Source organism: Corythoichthys intestinalis, chromosome 12, assembly GCF_030265065.1.
Source record: "Corythoichthys intestinalis isolate RoL2023-P3 chromosome 12, ASM3026506v1, whole genome shotgun sequence".
In the NCBI taxonomy this organism is placed as follows: Eukaryota; Metazoa; Chordata; class Actinopteri; order Syngnathiformes; family Syngnathidae; genus Corythoichthys; species Corythoichthys intestinalis.
This window is the reverse complement of record NC_080406.1, coordinates 27,420,210-27,436,646: the sequence shown is the minus strand read 5'-3', so window position 1 is coordinate 27,436,646 and position 16,437 is coordinate 27,420,210. Positions and strand designations below refer to the sequence as shown.

Genomic DNA, 16,437 nt, shown 5'->3' with positions numbered 1-16,437 from the left:
ATGTTTTTATGTGTAAAATTTAAAAGTCTTACTACCAAAATAAATATATAAAAGTTTCCACCTTTTTCAAATGAACACTGACAGACGAGCACATGTTGTAGCAACTACAAATCTATCACCAACTTGGTGATAATACTCACTCAGCAGGAAAACAGTACATTTTTTTTTTTTTTTAAATTACACCGACCTGGACGGCACGAACTGTATTTGGGGGAAAAAAAGTGATCCGTTAGCATTAGCCTAATGCTAACATAAACGTGAATGCTATGCTAACGCTACGAGTTACATTTGGTGTGTGATGATCATTCAGCATAGACCTTTAAAGGCTAAAGCAACATTGCATATTCTCTTGCCAAGATCAGAAAACAAATCTGACCGTGTGCGTTTCAAAACAAGCAATGGGGAGACAGGAGAGGACACTGGTGAGTTGGGAGGGTGGGTGCAGCACATCACATGAGTGAGACACTGCTACGATGCAGGCAAACTACATATAAAATGTCACAGTTTGTGAACATGTGACAGAAACTATTCGTCTTGTTCTCAACTCGTCAGACAAAAACTGGCATTCGTCTCAATATGTTTGTCTCCCAAGAGACGTTTTTAGCTTGTTAGTCGATGAAATGTTTTCGTTATATTCATCGTTAACGAAAACAACACTGGAACGGAGGCTTGCAAATTGCAGTCCTAAGTCTTTTTCTCTTCTCGAGGTATTGTACAAGTTGATCACATTTTATGTCCATATCAAACACATAGAAACACAGAATAGCTAAATTCTCAAAATGAATTGCACTCTTTTCATTTTTTTTTTTCCGTGACTTGTAAACCCTAATGGAATGCTTAAAATTCAAGGTTAGAGGCTCGGTGAGTACAAAGGCAGCACAGTGGTTAAAGGCTCATTATTAGGCCTGATAACAGGCCATTTCCTTTTGGTGAAGCCTCAAACTAATCCTTACACCTTATGACCTACGCACACACAAGTGCGAAAGAAAGAGCAAAGTCATGTCTTTGTCTGAAGATAAAATGGTATTTTTCATTACCATGGTAATCTCAGACGTCAGTGAAGTATCCTCTAAATGGGGCTGGACGATATTGCCTATAAAATGTCATCTATTTCATTCCCCCCCCCCCCCCCCCCCACAAAAAATTAGAATTACCATTTTTTTATGCATTCAATACACACTCTGCTCTCGTAGCACTGTGTAAGCAGCATCAATATTCTACCTAATTAAGAACTTTCACTTAAGGGCCATAAAATGCATGCACTCCACACTTCCTTTGACACAGTCAAAAAGTGTTTAATAAGTTACAATACAAACTAATAAATATATTGAATGAAAAAAAATCCACCAGATCTTACTACAAGCCTTAGACCTCTACTGAAAAAGAAAGAAAAAAAAACGTCTCATGTGTATTTTGGTAAATATGTTATACGGTTTGATGTGCAGCCAAAAGTCTATTTACATATCATTTTTGAATGCAGCAGACACAATATACCATTTTTTTACTGCATCACACTACTATGTTTCAAGTGAGCAAGGCAATCATCAATCTTGTCAAAGTTCGATTGGTCAAAGGCCAGGCAGCATTAAAAATGCTGGGCTTCTTGCAGGCTCAGCATTTACGCCTTCGCTTCTAGTTCCATAGCAACACCTTATTTACACTCCTCACCATTTGAAGTAGTGTTACTTTTTGACCCATTAGACACACTCGATAATAGTGTGGATGAGTGTCATGTCAGAATTGAATCCCTTTGCAAGGCTGCATGTTCTTTATGTGCAGGGGTGGCACACACTGCCCCGTACCCTGTGAGAGAGATGAATTCTCACTTTTATCATAGAGTGTTGCTCCCAGGGGAGCCTGGACGAGACCAAGTGCCGCAGCATGCATGTGTGAGTAAGAGAGAGAGAGATAATGCGTGTGTATGCGTGCGCACGTATGCATGTGCATGTACGTTTGTGTGTTAAGGGGCATTAAAGGCTACGCATACAGTCGAGGGGTCTCTCATTGAGATCCCAAGGCAAACACAGACTGGTCACAACCCCGTGCAATGTGTGTACATTAGAGCGTGCTTATAACTGGCGGAAATCTGTTTGTTTGTTTGAATCGTAAAGTCATTCGTTAAATTTAGTGATTCTCTACAAATTAAAATTAACTTTCATTCAAGGTGCCATGTCTCAAATCATAAGTCAGCACATATCTTCCCTTCCAGCAAACATAGCTTACTTGTCGCAAAGATTAGGAATATTGAATGAATGGATATTGGGTGTTAAGTGTTAGCGGAAATGTCACAGGTTTGGATTGCATTTTTATGCTGCAACCACATTTCACCACTCTGAATCACTCCACTGCATCAATCAATGGTGAGATTGCCAGATAAATCTTATTGTAAACCCAGAGTGTGAGAGTGTGTGCAGGGCAGGGGGTTTGTTACTCTAGTTATTCACAGTATCCTAGTCCATACAGGAGTTTAAGTTTCTCAGTGTTGTAACATATTTCAAAGTGCGCTTATCCACTTCATTAGACACTTTTAATTGAATATTGTTTTATGGGTTTACAGTGGAGTACAATTTTGTGCTGAAACATCCCGGGCAGCACTGAATTCTGCTGGAAGAGATGCAGATATCGCACACAACTCTAAATGAGCTCAAGTAATAGTTGCTGTTCCCCCAGAACAGAGAGAATAAATTCCTGTGCATAATGAAGTATGCTTTGTCTGGATGATACAGCTTCCAGTTGTTTTAGCTGAATGTCCCAAAACTTTTTCTTCCCCTAGCTATCCCTGACTGTTGTTGATTGCCATCAGAAAGCAAACAAGATAAGCACTGACACATGTACAATTAAGATTCAAAAGTGGGGCATTACCGGCATTATTTTAGTTTGAATAAGGATAGATACAACCCAACCTACCCAAAGTGCATACAAATAAGCTCTACACATTATTGGCCAAAGAGACCTGGTTTATTGTCGACAACAAACAGCTGAACAGGTGAGGGACATGACAAACATGACACTAATATTGACTCGGAGCAACAAATATTTATGGAGTTTATTAGATGCGAACCGGCAAGAGTGTTTATGAACTGCGGCTTGGAAAACTTGTGCTCCTAAACACATACTCGAAATTAAATTCTAATAGAATCATCTGTGGGGCCCACTAAAGGCATTAAAGGACCATCGTGAGACTCCACCTTAGCATACATAGCTCAAAACAAGACAATGATTTTCTGCTCCCTTGAGCTCATTTCCCATCCTGGACTAATGGAGAAGCAATAGTCGTGGAGGGACTCTATATTCCAATCATCAAGTCATACACCTTGCATGCCAATACCAAGTCAACTATCAACCTTAACGAAACACCTGCACATGCATCAAATGCATATTTCTTTTTTTTTAAAATACGGAATAAAACTAGAATCCTGTGCATTGAACATAATGTTGCACTTTGAATTCTAAACAATAACTTCTCAGTTTATGCTATAAAACAATCTACTGCAGCTCATAAAAATGGAAAGTACAGGACTATAACTCAACTCAATGTTAGAGTAATTATGTAGCACTTTAAGGATAAATTGACACTCAAAGTGCCTCTTTGCCAAGTCAGACCAACGATACAGGTAAAGAACAGCGGTTCATTGACAACACACATTATTCAGAAGATGAGTCATCTGCAGTGCGATTGTGTTATTCACTTATAGTTCAGTCCCCTGCTGTCTACATGTTCCTTAGGGTATTGCATGGATGGTGAACCAGGTAAGTTTCTGATACAGCCACATCATGAATCTTTGACGCTATAACATGCATACCTCAAAAAAAAAAAAGCAAATGTCAAGCAAGCCTGAGCAGGTTTTAGCTATAAACTATCAGAGGTAATCGGGATTGAATCCTTATCTTGAAAGAATATGTGTGCACAGTGTATCCAATGTTACCCAGTGATGCACTGCAGCAATAGCAGAAGCACTGTTGTCATCATTGTTGACAAAACAGAATAGAAGCACAAGTAGCAAGGAAGTGTGAGATAAGATAAATTCGAAAAGTGCACACAAAAAGTGAGGAGGTAAGCTACCTTGACAGGAGAGCTCCGGGTGGCGATAGGCAATTCTCTGACGGCGCTGCCCGGGGGAGACGCCGATATCCCGGCTGCACAGCCCTGCAGCGAGCCCCCAGCCACGGGCTGCCTGCTGCCCGCTCCACCGCTCCCTCGCTGAGGCCGCTGCTTAATACCGTCCAGGAGGCGAACAAGCAGGATGTTCGCCGGGAGATCGTCCACTCCGCAGTCCACCAGGATGCGACACTCCGGGCAACGCAGCTCGTTCCTGGAGCTGACGATGTTCTCCAGGCAGCGGCGGCAGAAGGTGTGCTGACACGGCAGCACCTTGGCCGTGGTGTCGAGGCGCTCCAGGCACACCGAACACTCCAAGAGATCCAGCAACGACGAAGACTCGTCCATGTCGGCGGAAAGGGTGATCATCTGTGCTTCAGGCTCCGTGGAGACGCGGCGGCGGCGGCTGCTGCTGCTGCTGGTTCTCGTGGCGGAGGAACGGACCGCGAGCACAGAACATTCTGGGAGGCGAGCAGACGGGAAGCAGTCGAGGGACGCCCCGCGTGCGTCGTCGTGCACTTTCCTCCCCCGGGTCGTCTCCAGTGTGTCTGTGTGCTTCCCTCTCCGTGTGTCCGTCCACCTCGCTCCGTCTCTCCGAGCTATGTCACCCACGGCTGTGCTGGAGGCGATAAGGTCACGCTCTCATCGCCATCCTCATCTTCGTCATCATCACTTCTCGCAATTGTGGCGCGTGCGCATAGACGAATTGATCAAGAACGCCGAGACGAGACAACTTATCAATCAACGCAAGCTCTATGACTAAGCCAGGAGCTACTACTGAAAATAATCACAACAGGCTATAAGAGAAAACGAACTGGTCTCACTTTTCGAATTAAATCCACGTAATTCGCAATTTACAATCTGAAAGTGCAGAAATAATAACGCCGGATAAATAGGTACTGTATATTTATACAATCACATACGACAATCACGTGAAATCCTTAATTTTACTCTATTTAAAGCGCTGTATCAATTAATTCAGACAAAGTAAAAAATAAATAAATAAATAAATAAATAAAAAAAACTTTAGTTTCTTTGTCATTGTTAATCATTGCATCATTTTTAGTATTTTACCAGCATTTTGTTAAATTATTATTATAAAATTATGTTTTAAACTTTTGATTACAAGTCGTACATGTAAGCGCCGACCCAAAATATTTGTGCACATTTAACTTTTAACCAAACATACTCCCTCTCTCCTCCTACCCGAATTTATGTACTTGCTCTCGGGGGCAAATACTAAGTGGCGCTCTCAGTGGAATAATTGGCTTTTAGCGCTATCTAGTGGTAAAAGTTAATATAGTTTTTTGGGAAAAGAGGCTGTTAAGTATTACAGTACAGTATTAATTTGGACATTGATTAATATTTTGTAATTTACCGGCAAAGAAACTGCCAAGATAGCAGACCAAAGTTGAATAAACGTTGATTTCCCATCAAATCATCAGTGTGGTTGATATCGAAATTTTCGACTTCAAGTGACGTTGAAACTAAGTTGTTCTATGGCAGGGGTCCTCAAATACAAATCTTGAAGGTCCACAATTATTTTCTTCATACAAGCATGGGTCCATTTATTAATGTCGGTCAAGTACAAGGCAGGTTGAAGGTGGTAAAAAAATACAATTAAGAAAATTAACAAAACATTTCTAGACTCAAAACAAAAAAATACAAAAAAACAAACAAACAATGTTTACACGTGTACACTAAATAATTGACCAAATCTTTCATTAAGGTGCAAACAATAACTTGACAGTACATTTTGTAACTGTAAAACACTGCTGGACAAAAAAGAAAACGTGCAAATAATAGTACAGTACATTTTCACATGTACAGAATATAAATGACAAGCTCTTTCATTAAGGTGCAAACATGATAATTATTGACAGTAACTTTAACTGTAAAACACTGCTCGATGAGAGAAATTGCATTTGGGGGTCACAAAGCTGTCTACTCACATCATCAGCCACTACTTCAGTGCGTCTTGTGGTTGATGAAGATGAGAGTGAGATTTGTTTGATTTTTGTTGTCATTACCTCCTTTTCTTTTCCTTCGAACGTTGCTGTCATTACTTCAGTCATACAGTATACTCTTTTATTATTTCTCCATCAGAAAACGGTTTCTTATGTTCGGCCAACACCCTCAACACTCTGAGTGAGCACTCCGTTAGATTTAACAATAACCTTGCTCGACTCTTCCCACAATATTTTTATTGATTTTCAAACTAATAATTCACACCATCAAAACAATACCATAAAGAGACCACACCGAGAACACACCACAAAAAAAGAAAAAACAAAAAACAAAACAAACAAACAAAAAAGTTGTTCCTCTCCTATAATTAAGCTCCAGCTGCACCCCATTTATCCTCCATAAACACAAAATCACAGTCCCTAATATGATATTGTAAGCCTCAAGACAATTTCATCTTTTGGACATACTTCATAAAAGGTGTCCACAAGTCCTCAAAAAGCTGTTGTTTTCCCTTCAATATGTATGTCATGCGTTCTAGAGGTATAACTGACAACATCTGATTGATCCATTGTTTGGCAGAAGGTCCACGATCCGATTTCCATACTAATGCAATGCATTTCTTTGCCATTATTAAACCAAAATTGATAAGTGTCCGTTCATGTTTGTTGTAATTGTGTTCTTCTGGGAACAATCCCAACAGAAAAAACTTTGGTCCAACTGGAATGTCTTTTAAAATCATTCCCTCCAACATACTTCTAACTTCATCCCAAAATTTCTTAACTTTTCCACATTGCCATACACAGTGATACAGGGTACCTTTTTCTCCTGTACATTTAAAGCAGGTATCAGGAATATTTTTATTATATATGTTAAGTTCTGCTGGTGTTATGTATGTTCTCATTATCCACTTGTATTGAATAAGTCTCAACCGTGCGTTCATGCATATGGTTTGAGCATTTACACACAGCTTAGCCCATTCCCTTTCTGTTATGCCCTTATCCAAGTTATGAATCCATGCCCTCATTTTGTCCTTTGAATTTTCAGGAGAATTACACATTAGAATTTTGTACAAACTCGAGATAGCCCCTCTCCTAAGAATGTCTTTAGTCATCAAATCCTCTAAAAAAGTGAGAGGAGGTTTAAGGAGATCAAGACTGTGATTTGTTTAAATAAAACTCCTAAGTTGCAAATACTTAAAAAAATGCTTTCCGTCAAGTCCGAATTTCAGTCTTAATTGCTCAAAGGACATCATAACGTTTGTGTCAGAAATATAGAAATCATTAATCGTTTTAAGTCCCTTTGAGTGCCACAACTTAAATATAGCGTCCGCCCTCCCTGGAACGAACAAATTATTTCCCCAGACTGGACTAAAACGGGATAGAGTATTTGGTTCTCCTAAATATTCTTTTATTTGATGCCATATTGCTATCATATTTTTCAAAATTGGGTTTTTGGTGTGCTTGATCAACCTTTTTTTCAAATCAGAATATAAATATAAAAAGACCGGCAAGTTAAGACCACAGGACTCCATTTCGACCCAACATGGAGGGTCTTTGATCAGAAAATAAAACATAATAGATCTCAGTTGAGTTGCTTGATAATACCAGTTCAGATTAGGGCATTTCAAGCCACCCCGATCGAATGGGAGATACAGCAGTGTTAGTCTCAATCGAGACCTTCTGTTATTCCATATAAATTTTACCCATTCCTTTTTTAATGTTGAAAAGAATTCTGGGGGAGGTGGCAAGGGGATATTCTGAAAGAGATATATTAACTTGGGAAGCACAATCATTTTCAATACATTAATTCTACCGATTACAGATATCGGTAGTGAACTCCATCTGTCTATTGATTTAATAATTTCTTCCCTTAATGGAGAATAATTTGCTCCAACCACGTGTTCTATTTTGGGCAAAATTTGAATCCCTAAGTATTCAAATTTTTCGACCACGTTAAATTGGATCGTTACCGGAAGTGGGTTGTCCCTTTCATCAGTATTGAGTAACAATATAGAGGATTTACTATTATTCACCTTGTAGCCAGAAATCTTGCCAAAAGACTCAATTAGTTGCAACAGCACTGGTATTGACTTTGATAGTTTAGAAATCATTAAAATGATGTCATCAGCATAAAGGGCAATTTTATATTCCGTCTGTCCCACCACAAGTCCCCTAAATTGTGCGTTAGAGCTTGCTCGACTCTTGATATGACTGCTTCAACCTGTTAATTTCTTGCCTTCTCAATTCTGATTTAGGAGGAAACTTATCTTAACCAGAGAATCTCTGGTATGTCAGGCGATGGTTGGGTTAACATTGTTTTACTGTTGATGAACTAATGTTGATAAATAGCTGATTTATGATTGACCGGGAAATATGATTGAAAAGTCATTGAATTATGGATGCGCAGGCGTTTTGGTCGAAAACATAACATTGATTCAGTGTTGTTCCAATATTCTCAATAATTGAAATGACGTTTAGGTTTTGTAAGGATTTCATGTTGAAACAACATTAATTGAGGGTGCAAAAGTGACGTTGATTCAATGATGTAAGATCGACAGTGGAATGCTGATCCAACATCTTCTTAACGTCGTTCTGCTATCTGGGTGAATACCTGTATTACCACAAAGCGGAGAAAAGTGATGAGAAATCTAAAAGTACATTTACTAACAAAGAACCCAACAAATTAGTATTTTTTAAATTGTAGCATTTTCACAGGGTACCAGATGCCTGCCTACGTTCTTATTCACATATTTTGTGATGCACTCTTTTGTTGTTGCAATTTAGACAGGCATCAAAGTAAAATTGACATTTGCTAGATCAATGTTGGAAACCACGTGTAGCAATATGCTATGTAGGTTACAGTGCTTGTGGGTTTGTCTGCTTTAAACAGAGACTTACAATGCCTGTCCACCTGTTCAAACCTGCTCCACTCTCGCAACCATTCAGCTCCAGATGGATCAGGAGGGTTTGTGCTTGTCCCTGTGTGTCAGTATGTGACTTTCAAGAGTGAGGGGCAGTCGGGCTAAGTGCCACCCACAATTAAAAACTCAGGGGAGAGTGCTTATGCAAGAGGGAAAGGGTGTGTGTATATGAGTGCAAAAAACGTCAAGGTATTTTATTACATAAGAGTATCCCAGTAAATACCTTTATCAAGACAACTATTATGGGTTTGCAAAACACAGTGACTTAATTAATATTTTCATGAAGGTGAGTCTATTCAGAGTATACTGGTTGTTTATTTAATTAATAACAACATGTAATTAGCTAAGGGAAGTTTAGTAACGTATCAGTAAAACCACATGGTTTCAACTTTTACGAACAGTATTACTTGGCTAAAGCCTAACATCAAAGTTGGTAGATACACATACAGTACAAATGTGTATTCAACAAGAAGTCAACTTACCCATGGTGCCAAATTTGTGGTATAAAGATTGGGGTTGGGGAATGAGTCAAATAAACTTTTCTGGTCACGGTGAACTTTTACTTTTACAAATTACAAAAAATAAGCCTCTAGTGGGGATGAAAAAAATAAGACCAGAATAATTGGGATGCACAAGCATATCCACTCTGAAAGGCTGTGTTCAGGTGATGATTCAATGATTGATTAACCTCAAACAAGCTGATCCATGAAGTTTCTCTGACATTTTGGCTTGTGACAGCGCAAGCCAAACCATGAAAGCTGGCTTCTCTAGCTCTGCCCCCCCCCCCCCCCCCTTTAAAATTAACATACTATAGAATATATGAATTAACAAAAAAAAAAAAAAAAAAAAAGTGAAATGCTTACAACTGATGTCAGTATGATGCAGTGCACTTTTACAACAGTGAAAAGCACAACAACAATAATACACATATACTGTATGTATACAATATATGGATCACAATGGGAAACACCTCAAATGGAGGCAGATGAGAGGGCTAGGATCATGTCGGACTTCCGGATACAGACTGATAAGATGGTCATGGCCAATCAACCGGACATCATGATCTTGGATAAGCAGCAGAGGACAGCCATTGTGAACGATGTAGCCATCCCCAACAATGGCAATATCAGGAAAACGGAACATGAGCAACTAGAGAAATACCAAGGGCTCAAAGAAGAGCTTGAGAGGTGAAAGTAACAGTGGGCCCATGGTCATAGGAGCATTGGGGGCCGTGTCCAACACACTGGAGAAGTGGCTCCAGCAGATACCTGGAGGAACATCAGACATCTCCGCCCAGAAGAGTGCACTCCTAGGAACAGCAACGATTCTGCGCAGGACCCTCAAGCTACCAAGCCTCTGGTAAAGGACCCGAGCTTGAGATGAACAGCCCCCCACCCTACCAGGGGAGATGAGGTAATAGTTTTTTTTTTTTTTGGTATATACAGTGGGGAGAACAAGTATTTGATACACTGCCAATGGGAAAACCCATTGGCAGTGTATCAAATACTTGTTCTCCCCACTGTATATCTCTGCTTGAAAGTGTTTACCAAAATTGAGCAGCATTGCTTTATATCAGTGCAGGTGTCCCTAATGTGGTGGCTGCAAACAAAGTTTCACTCATATACGTGCTAAAATGAAATTCTGATTGAACTGCACTGAGACTGTGTGGTAGTCAAATGAAGGTCAAGTAGTCGAAATCGAGGTCCCATTGCATTATGTCCACAGGGGCCTGCCATTTTTTAAAGCTTTATTTGCAGTCCATATGAAGACTGCACTATTCTGATGCTATAGCCATTCATCTATGGAGAATACGAGTCTGATGTTGTCAAGCCCTGATTTTGAATGCCTCCCTCACAAGTGCTGGCATCAAGCCATTCATCACGTCTCCCAAAATTTATCACAGCCACCCAGGTCTTTTGCTCAGTGTGTTTCATCAGCTTTATATAAATGTCCACAGCCAACAATTGAGCATTAAAAGTAGAATGAGAAGTTTTCAGAAGTAATTATTGGATGAAAATCCCTTTCAATCCCTGTAAACAGCAGCTAAGGGTGATAACAAGCTATTTTGGAGATGCATGGGTGAGACCATGGCAAATTAAATTGTCTGCTAAGGATGCTAACATGAATATTTGAAATGTTTCAATATCATTATGCTGTAAAAAGGTTGAATTTACAGATGCTTATGTACTCTATTTGTAGACTTCATTCAGTGTACCCATTCAACTTGACATCATTAAAAGTTCTGAGACAATCAGCTCAAATATGTCCCGAGTGTTTGCTATAGCACAAAGCTGAAGTACAAACTTTAATTGCACTGTCTTTAGCCAAATGAAATGTTGTAAAGGCTTGGCAAGGTATGAATTACTTTTTTTCCCCCAAACAATAATGTACATTCAGTTTTACTGTTGCAATAGACAAAAGCAATGCACTGCAACAATTACAGAAGTTAGACATATGCTATCCTCACCTGATTTCAGAATTGCCTTTTGTCCGCAATCTGTTCTTTCCTTTATCGTGAAATAAGCAAGAATACTACAGTTAACTGAGCTTTTATGTTAAATTGAAGGCCTCGTGGTGTGTTTTTTGTATCTCAACCATACATACCCTCATCAACCAATGGCCTCAAATCACACAAAAGTAGGTTAGCTGATGCGGCAGTCACCATGGAAACCGTCTCTTTCTTCCTTGTTATACAGTAGTTAGTAAATGTGAGAATAAGGGATGCTAAGAAGGGGACTAAAAGGTCAGACAAAGTCTGCTACATTGGAAGAATCTTGTAGATGCCAGGTTTATCCTGGTTGAAATACTGGAGGATGTTTGACCCTAGAATATATCAGAACAGAACAGAACAGAACAGAACAGAACAGAACAGAATAGAATAGAATAGAATAGAATAGAATAGAATAGCCCTTTATGCAATAAAATTGTGGAGCATCTCCCTTTGCAGTGCAGGACAAGTAAAAATCTCAAAGGTTACTTGCAAGAATAGAAGTATGAAATCTAAATAAATATAAAAAATGTATGAGCTAGTCCTATGTTCAGGCAGTGCAAATAATTGAAGTGAAGTAAAATGGTAAATGGAGTGTTGACAGTGAAGGCATTGAATATTTCACATTAATATTGCATTTCAATAAGTATTGCACATAGAATATGAGTGAATAGAAGTTAAGTAGCAGCAGTTGACAGTGAGGCATTGAATATTGCACATAGTATGTATTGCACATAGTATATTGCATGTAAATGGATATTGGACATTGGGTGATGTGGGTTTACATATGGCTGTTCAGGGTGGAGATGGTTTTAGCAAAGAAACTGTTCCTCAGTCTGTTTGTTCTTGCTTTTAAACACCTGTAGCATCTCCTCATAAGGGAGCAGATCAGACAGCTGGAAACCAGGATGTGAGCTGTCCTTGAGGATGTTTAGAGCAGCTCACATCCAGTACTCCATACATATAATTCAAAAGCAACAAAAAGAAAGTATGTGTTTGATTATTGCATTACAAAATAGTCCCATCAAAATGTCAGGATATTCATTCATTCAACTTCTGAACTGTTTATCCTCACGTGGGTCGCGGGGTGCAGGAGCCTAACACTCTAAACTGATTGCCAGCCAATCGCAGTAATGTTATTATAGCAAGCCGTAAATGAGGCCTGCTGATCCTATAGAATACAGCCACCCTTTGATATGTTGCAGTGGGGGCAACAGATAATATACAATACTTAGTCTCGAACAGGTCCAGAATAAAAACATTCCTTTCTGAGTGTTTTAAGCATGTGATTTCGTGTTGCCTTTGTTTGTTTATATTATATTGATATTTACATTACACAAAGATGGTGTTGCACAAAGAAGTTTACAGTTCAAACAAATCTGAATACAAATCTGGAGTTCCCTATCTATTGATTAACTATTTATCAAGCTTTTCCATTGTTGCACAACCAGGTAGGGTTGTAAATTACCAATTCCACGACAATATGATATCGATTCTTTGGACAGTGATACAATATTTGCCGATTTTGCAAAGTTTGCAATGATTCGACTAACCTAACCCGCTCCTGTCCTCGATCTCTACTCTCAAGCCGAACTCTGAATACGTTTACATTTTTATCAGACTGTCATGTTTATGCTTGATAGTTGTTAATTCTTCATTTAAATGCCCAACAAGCATCTCTTATCTCGTCACAGTTAATCTCATTGTGTACTCTGGCTCATTTATCACTTGTACAACTCCATCATACTGAATACAGATTTGTTGCTGGGTAAATCTGTTGTTTTCATTGTATCGCATTACTCTTCTTGTTTATCATTTCCTCATCCTGCATTTATCCTTTCATCTCATCTAATCTCTTCCCCTCTCCTCCCCTTTTTTCCTGTCAGGAAGCCCTTGGCTCAACATAAATGACAAGCTTAAAGGGGATGTGAAGAAGAAAGATGAAGTGAAAATCTAATAGGTTAGCAAGTGAGGGATGCCGACTGAAAGAGGAACAGAACAGGTGGAAGAAAAAGGAGCAAATGACCACCAAAGAGTAAAGATAAGAAGTGAGGAGACAAGGATATGGTCAGAAACACAAGATGGGGAGTGTAAAGTAATTACAGGACTCCCTGAGTTTTCAAAGCACCTCTTTTATCTCATCCTTCCTGTGTTGGAGAAGAAGATCAGCATTGGTGAGGAAGGAGGGGAGATAAAGACCATCTTCCGAAGATCCTTTTATGAAAACCGTTTGTCTACACCACACAAACTCATTCACATACAAGTAGGCATATAATGATAATTCATCGTATGGTTTGAGTTTTTTTTCTCTCTCATTGAATCTAATTTCTATACTGAGAAAAAGTGATAGTTAAATGAAACCAGGAAAACTGTCAGTAGCAAACTCAAATATAACTGGGAACACATTTTTGTTGAATTGGGTCTGACAGCTGTTTTTAACTACTTTTGTGTTCAGAATCAAAAAATAAATTCTGATTTTTCCTCTACCACGTCGAGTAACTAGACACCCGTTTTTTTAAATAATAAAAAAGTTTGCTTAATCTTTATATATATATATAGGAAAAAACCTTAACGTAGGAGCCTAAATAATAGTTTAGTTTCGTTATTCATGTTCATAGTGATTTATTTATTTGATTTTATGGGGACTAGTTAGTGATAGGCGGAAGTAGCCAATAGAGCCGCAGAGTTTTCCGACCTCTCCCTCTCTAGATTAATATCTCACTATCTCTCTCTCAGTTGCTCTTTTGTTTACGTTTGGATGTCAAACTGTGGATTACATTTTTATTGGATTAAGCGAACAAACTCAGAACGAGCATGAGGGTCCTTTTTGGCTGCTGTCCAGCGTGCGTGAAGGGGACGAGCGGGGAGAGCGTCGGGCTGGGCTTTTTTACATTTTGGAACCTACACCAAATATTAATGTACAATGAAATATGAATGAAACAGGCATGACTGTAGAACAGTAGATAACATACAGGAGGATATTTCTCTCAATGCAGCTTCCTCCTCGAGTTTGAGAAATTCACACAGATTAATGTTATACGAACTCTGATGCAGGTCGGACTTTCAGTAGCAAAATTAGTGGTGTGTTCCCCACCTCAACAACACTGACGTCTTTTAACATTACTTACAGTGGCTGTTGCAGGCGGAAATAAGCTTCTAATATCCCTCGTCTTCGAAGTGAGCGGAGGAGGCGGCGTGTTTTAAAAGTGCGTTTGAGGGAGAAAAATGGACTGGCACATTCAGAAAGTGAGAAGGGGTCAATGTAAGTCTGAACATAATGAAAGTACTGTAATTCACTGAATAATGGTCGGGTCAATTCTATCCTTACAACATATGGAAAGACAATCTAAATGAGCTAAATAAAGTGCTGACCAAAAGTATTTCACCCCTGCAATTCTGTCAGATAATTGTCAATTTCTCCCAGAAAATGATTGCAATTACAAATGCTTTGGTTGTATCATCTTCATTTATGTTGTTTGCAATGAAAAAACACAAAAGATAATGAAAAAAAAATCATCATTTTACACAAAACTCCAAAAATGGGCTGGACAAAAGTATTGAGACCCTTTGAAAAATCATGTGATGCTTCTCTAATTTGAGTATTTAGCAGCACCTGTTACTTACCTGTGGCACATAACAGGTGGTGGCAACAACTAAATCACACTTGCATCCAGTTAAAATGGATTAAAGTTGACTCAACCTCTGTCTTGTGTGTACCAAATTGAGCATGGAGAAAAGAAAGAAGACCAAAGAACTGTCTGAGGATTTGAGAAGCATAATTGTGAGGAGGCATGGGCAATCTCAAGGCATCGCCAAAGACCTGAATGTTCCTGTGTCTACCGTGTGCAGTGTCATCAATAAGTGTAAAGCCCACGTGGATGAAAAAGAAAAAATGATGAAAGATTTCAACAAAATATTGTGCGGATAGTGGATAAAGAACCTGGACTAACACATTCAAGCTGTCCTGCAGTCCGAGGGTACAACAGTGTCAACCTGTACTATCTGTCGGCATCTGAATGAAAAGGGACTCTATGGTAAGATACCCAGGAAGAACCCACTTCTGACCCAGAGACATAATAAAGCCAGACTGGAGTTTGCCAAAACTTATCCTAGAAAGCCAAAAACATTTTGGAAGAACAGATAAGACAAAAGTAGAGCTTTTTGGGAGGAGGCATTAACATGGAGTTCACAGGGGGGAAAAAACGAGGCCTTCAAAGAAAGAAACACTGTCCCCACAGTCAAACATGGCAGAGGTTCCCTGCCTCTGGCACTGGACTGCTTGGCCATGTGCATGGCATTATGAAGTCTGAAGCCTACCAACAAATTTTGCAGCATAATGTGGGGCCCAATGTGAGAAACCTGAGTCTCCCTCAGAGGTCATGGGTCTTCTAGCAGGACAATGACCCAAAACACTCTTCAAAAAGCACTAGAAAATGGTTTGAGAGAAAGCACTGGAGAATTCTAACGTGGCCAGCAACGAGTCCAGACCTGATTCCCATAGAACACCTGTGGAGAGATCTGAAAATGACAGTTTGGAGAAGGGAACCTTCAAATCTCAGAGACCTGGAAGAGTTGGTCCAAAAATCCAAAATTCCAGCAGAGCATTGTAAGAAACTCATTGATGGATACCGGAAGCGGTTGTTCGCAGTTATTTCGTCTAAAAGTTGTGCTACCAAGTTTTAGGCTGAGAGTGCCAATACTTTTGTCCGGCCCATTTTTTGGAGTTTTGTGTAAAATGATATTCAATTCAATTTTTCATTCTCTTTTGTGTTTTTTCATTGCAAGCCAAATAAATCAAGATATTACTACTATTTGTAATTGCAATCATTTTCTGGGAGAAATTGGGCATTATCTGACTGAATTGCAGGGGTGCCAATACTTTTGGCCAGCACTGTAACTGAGGCTATTGCAAATAATGTTGCTTAAAAGTTGGTAGGGATAATTTCAGCATCCTGAAAAATT

General features: G+C 39.3%; 1 protein-coding gene across 1 annotated transcript in view; it reads right to left on the bottom strand.

The window, feature by feature from the left end:
• Nucleotides 1–4,844, bottom strand: part of LOC130926755 (E3 ubiquitin-protein ligase SH3RF3-like) — a 195,165-nt gene extending 190,321 nt beyond the window's left edge. The window contains exon 1 of the mRNA XM_057851916.1: nt 4,064–4,844. Coding sequence (XP_057707899.1) covers nt 4,064–4,468 — 405 coding nt within the window. The 5' untranslated portion in view covers nt 4,469–4,844. The remainder of the gene's footprint in view (nt 1–4,063) is intronic.
• Between the last annotated feature and the right edge of the window lie 11,593 nt (nt 4,845–16,437).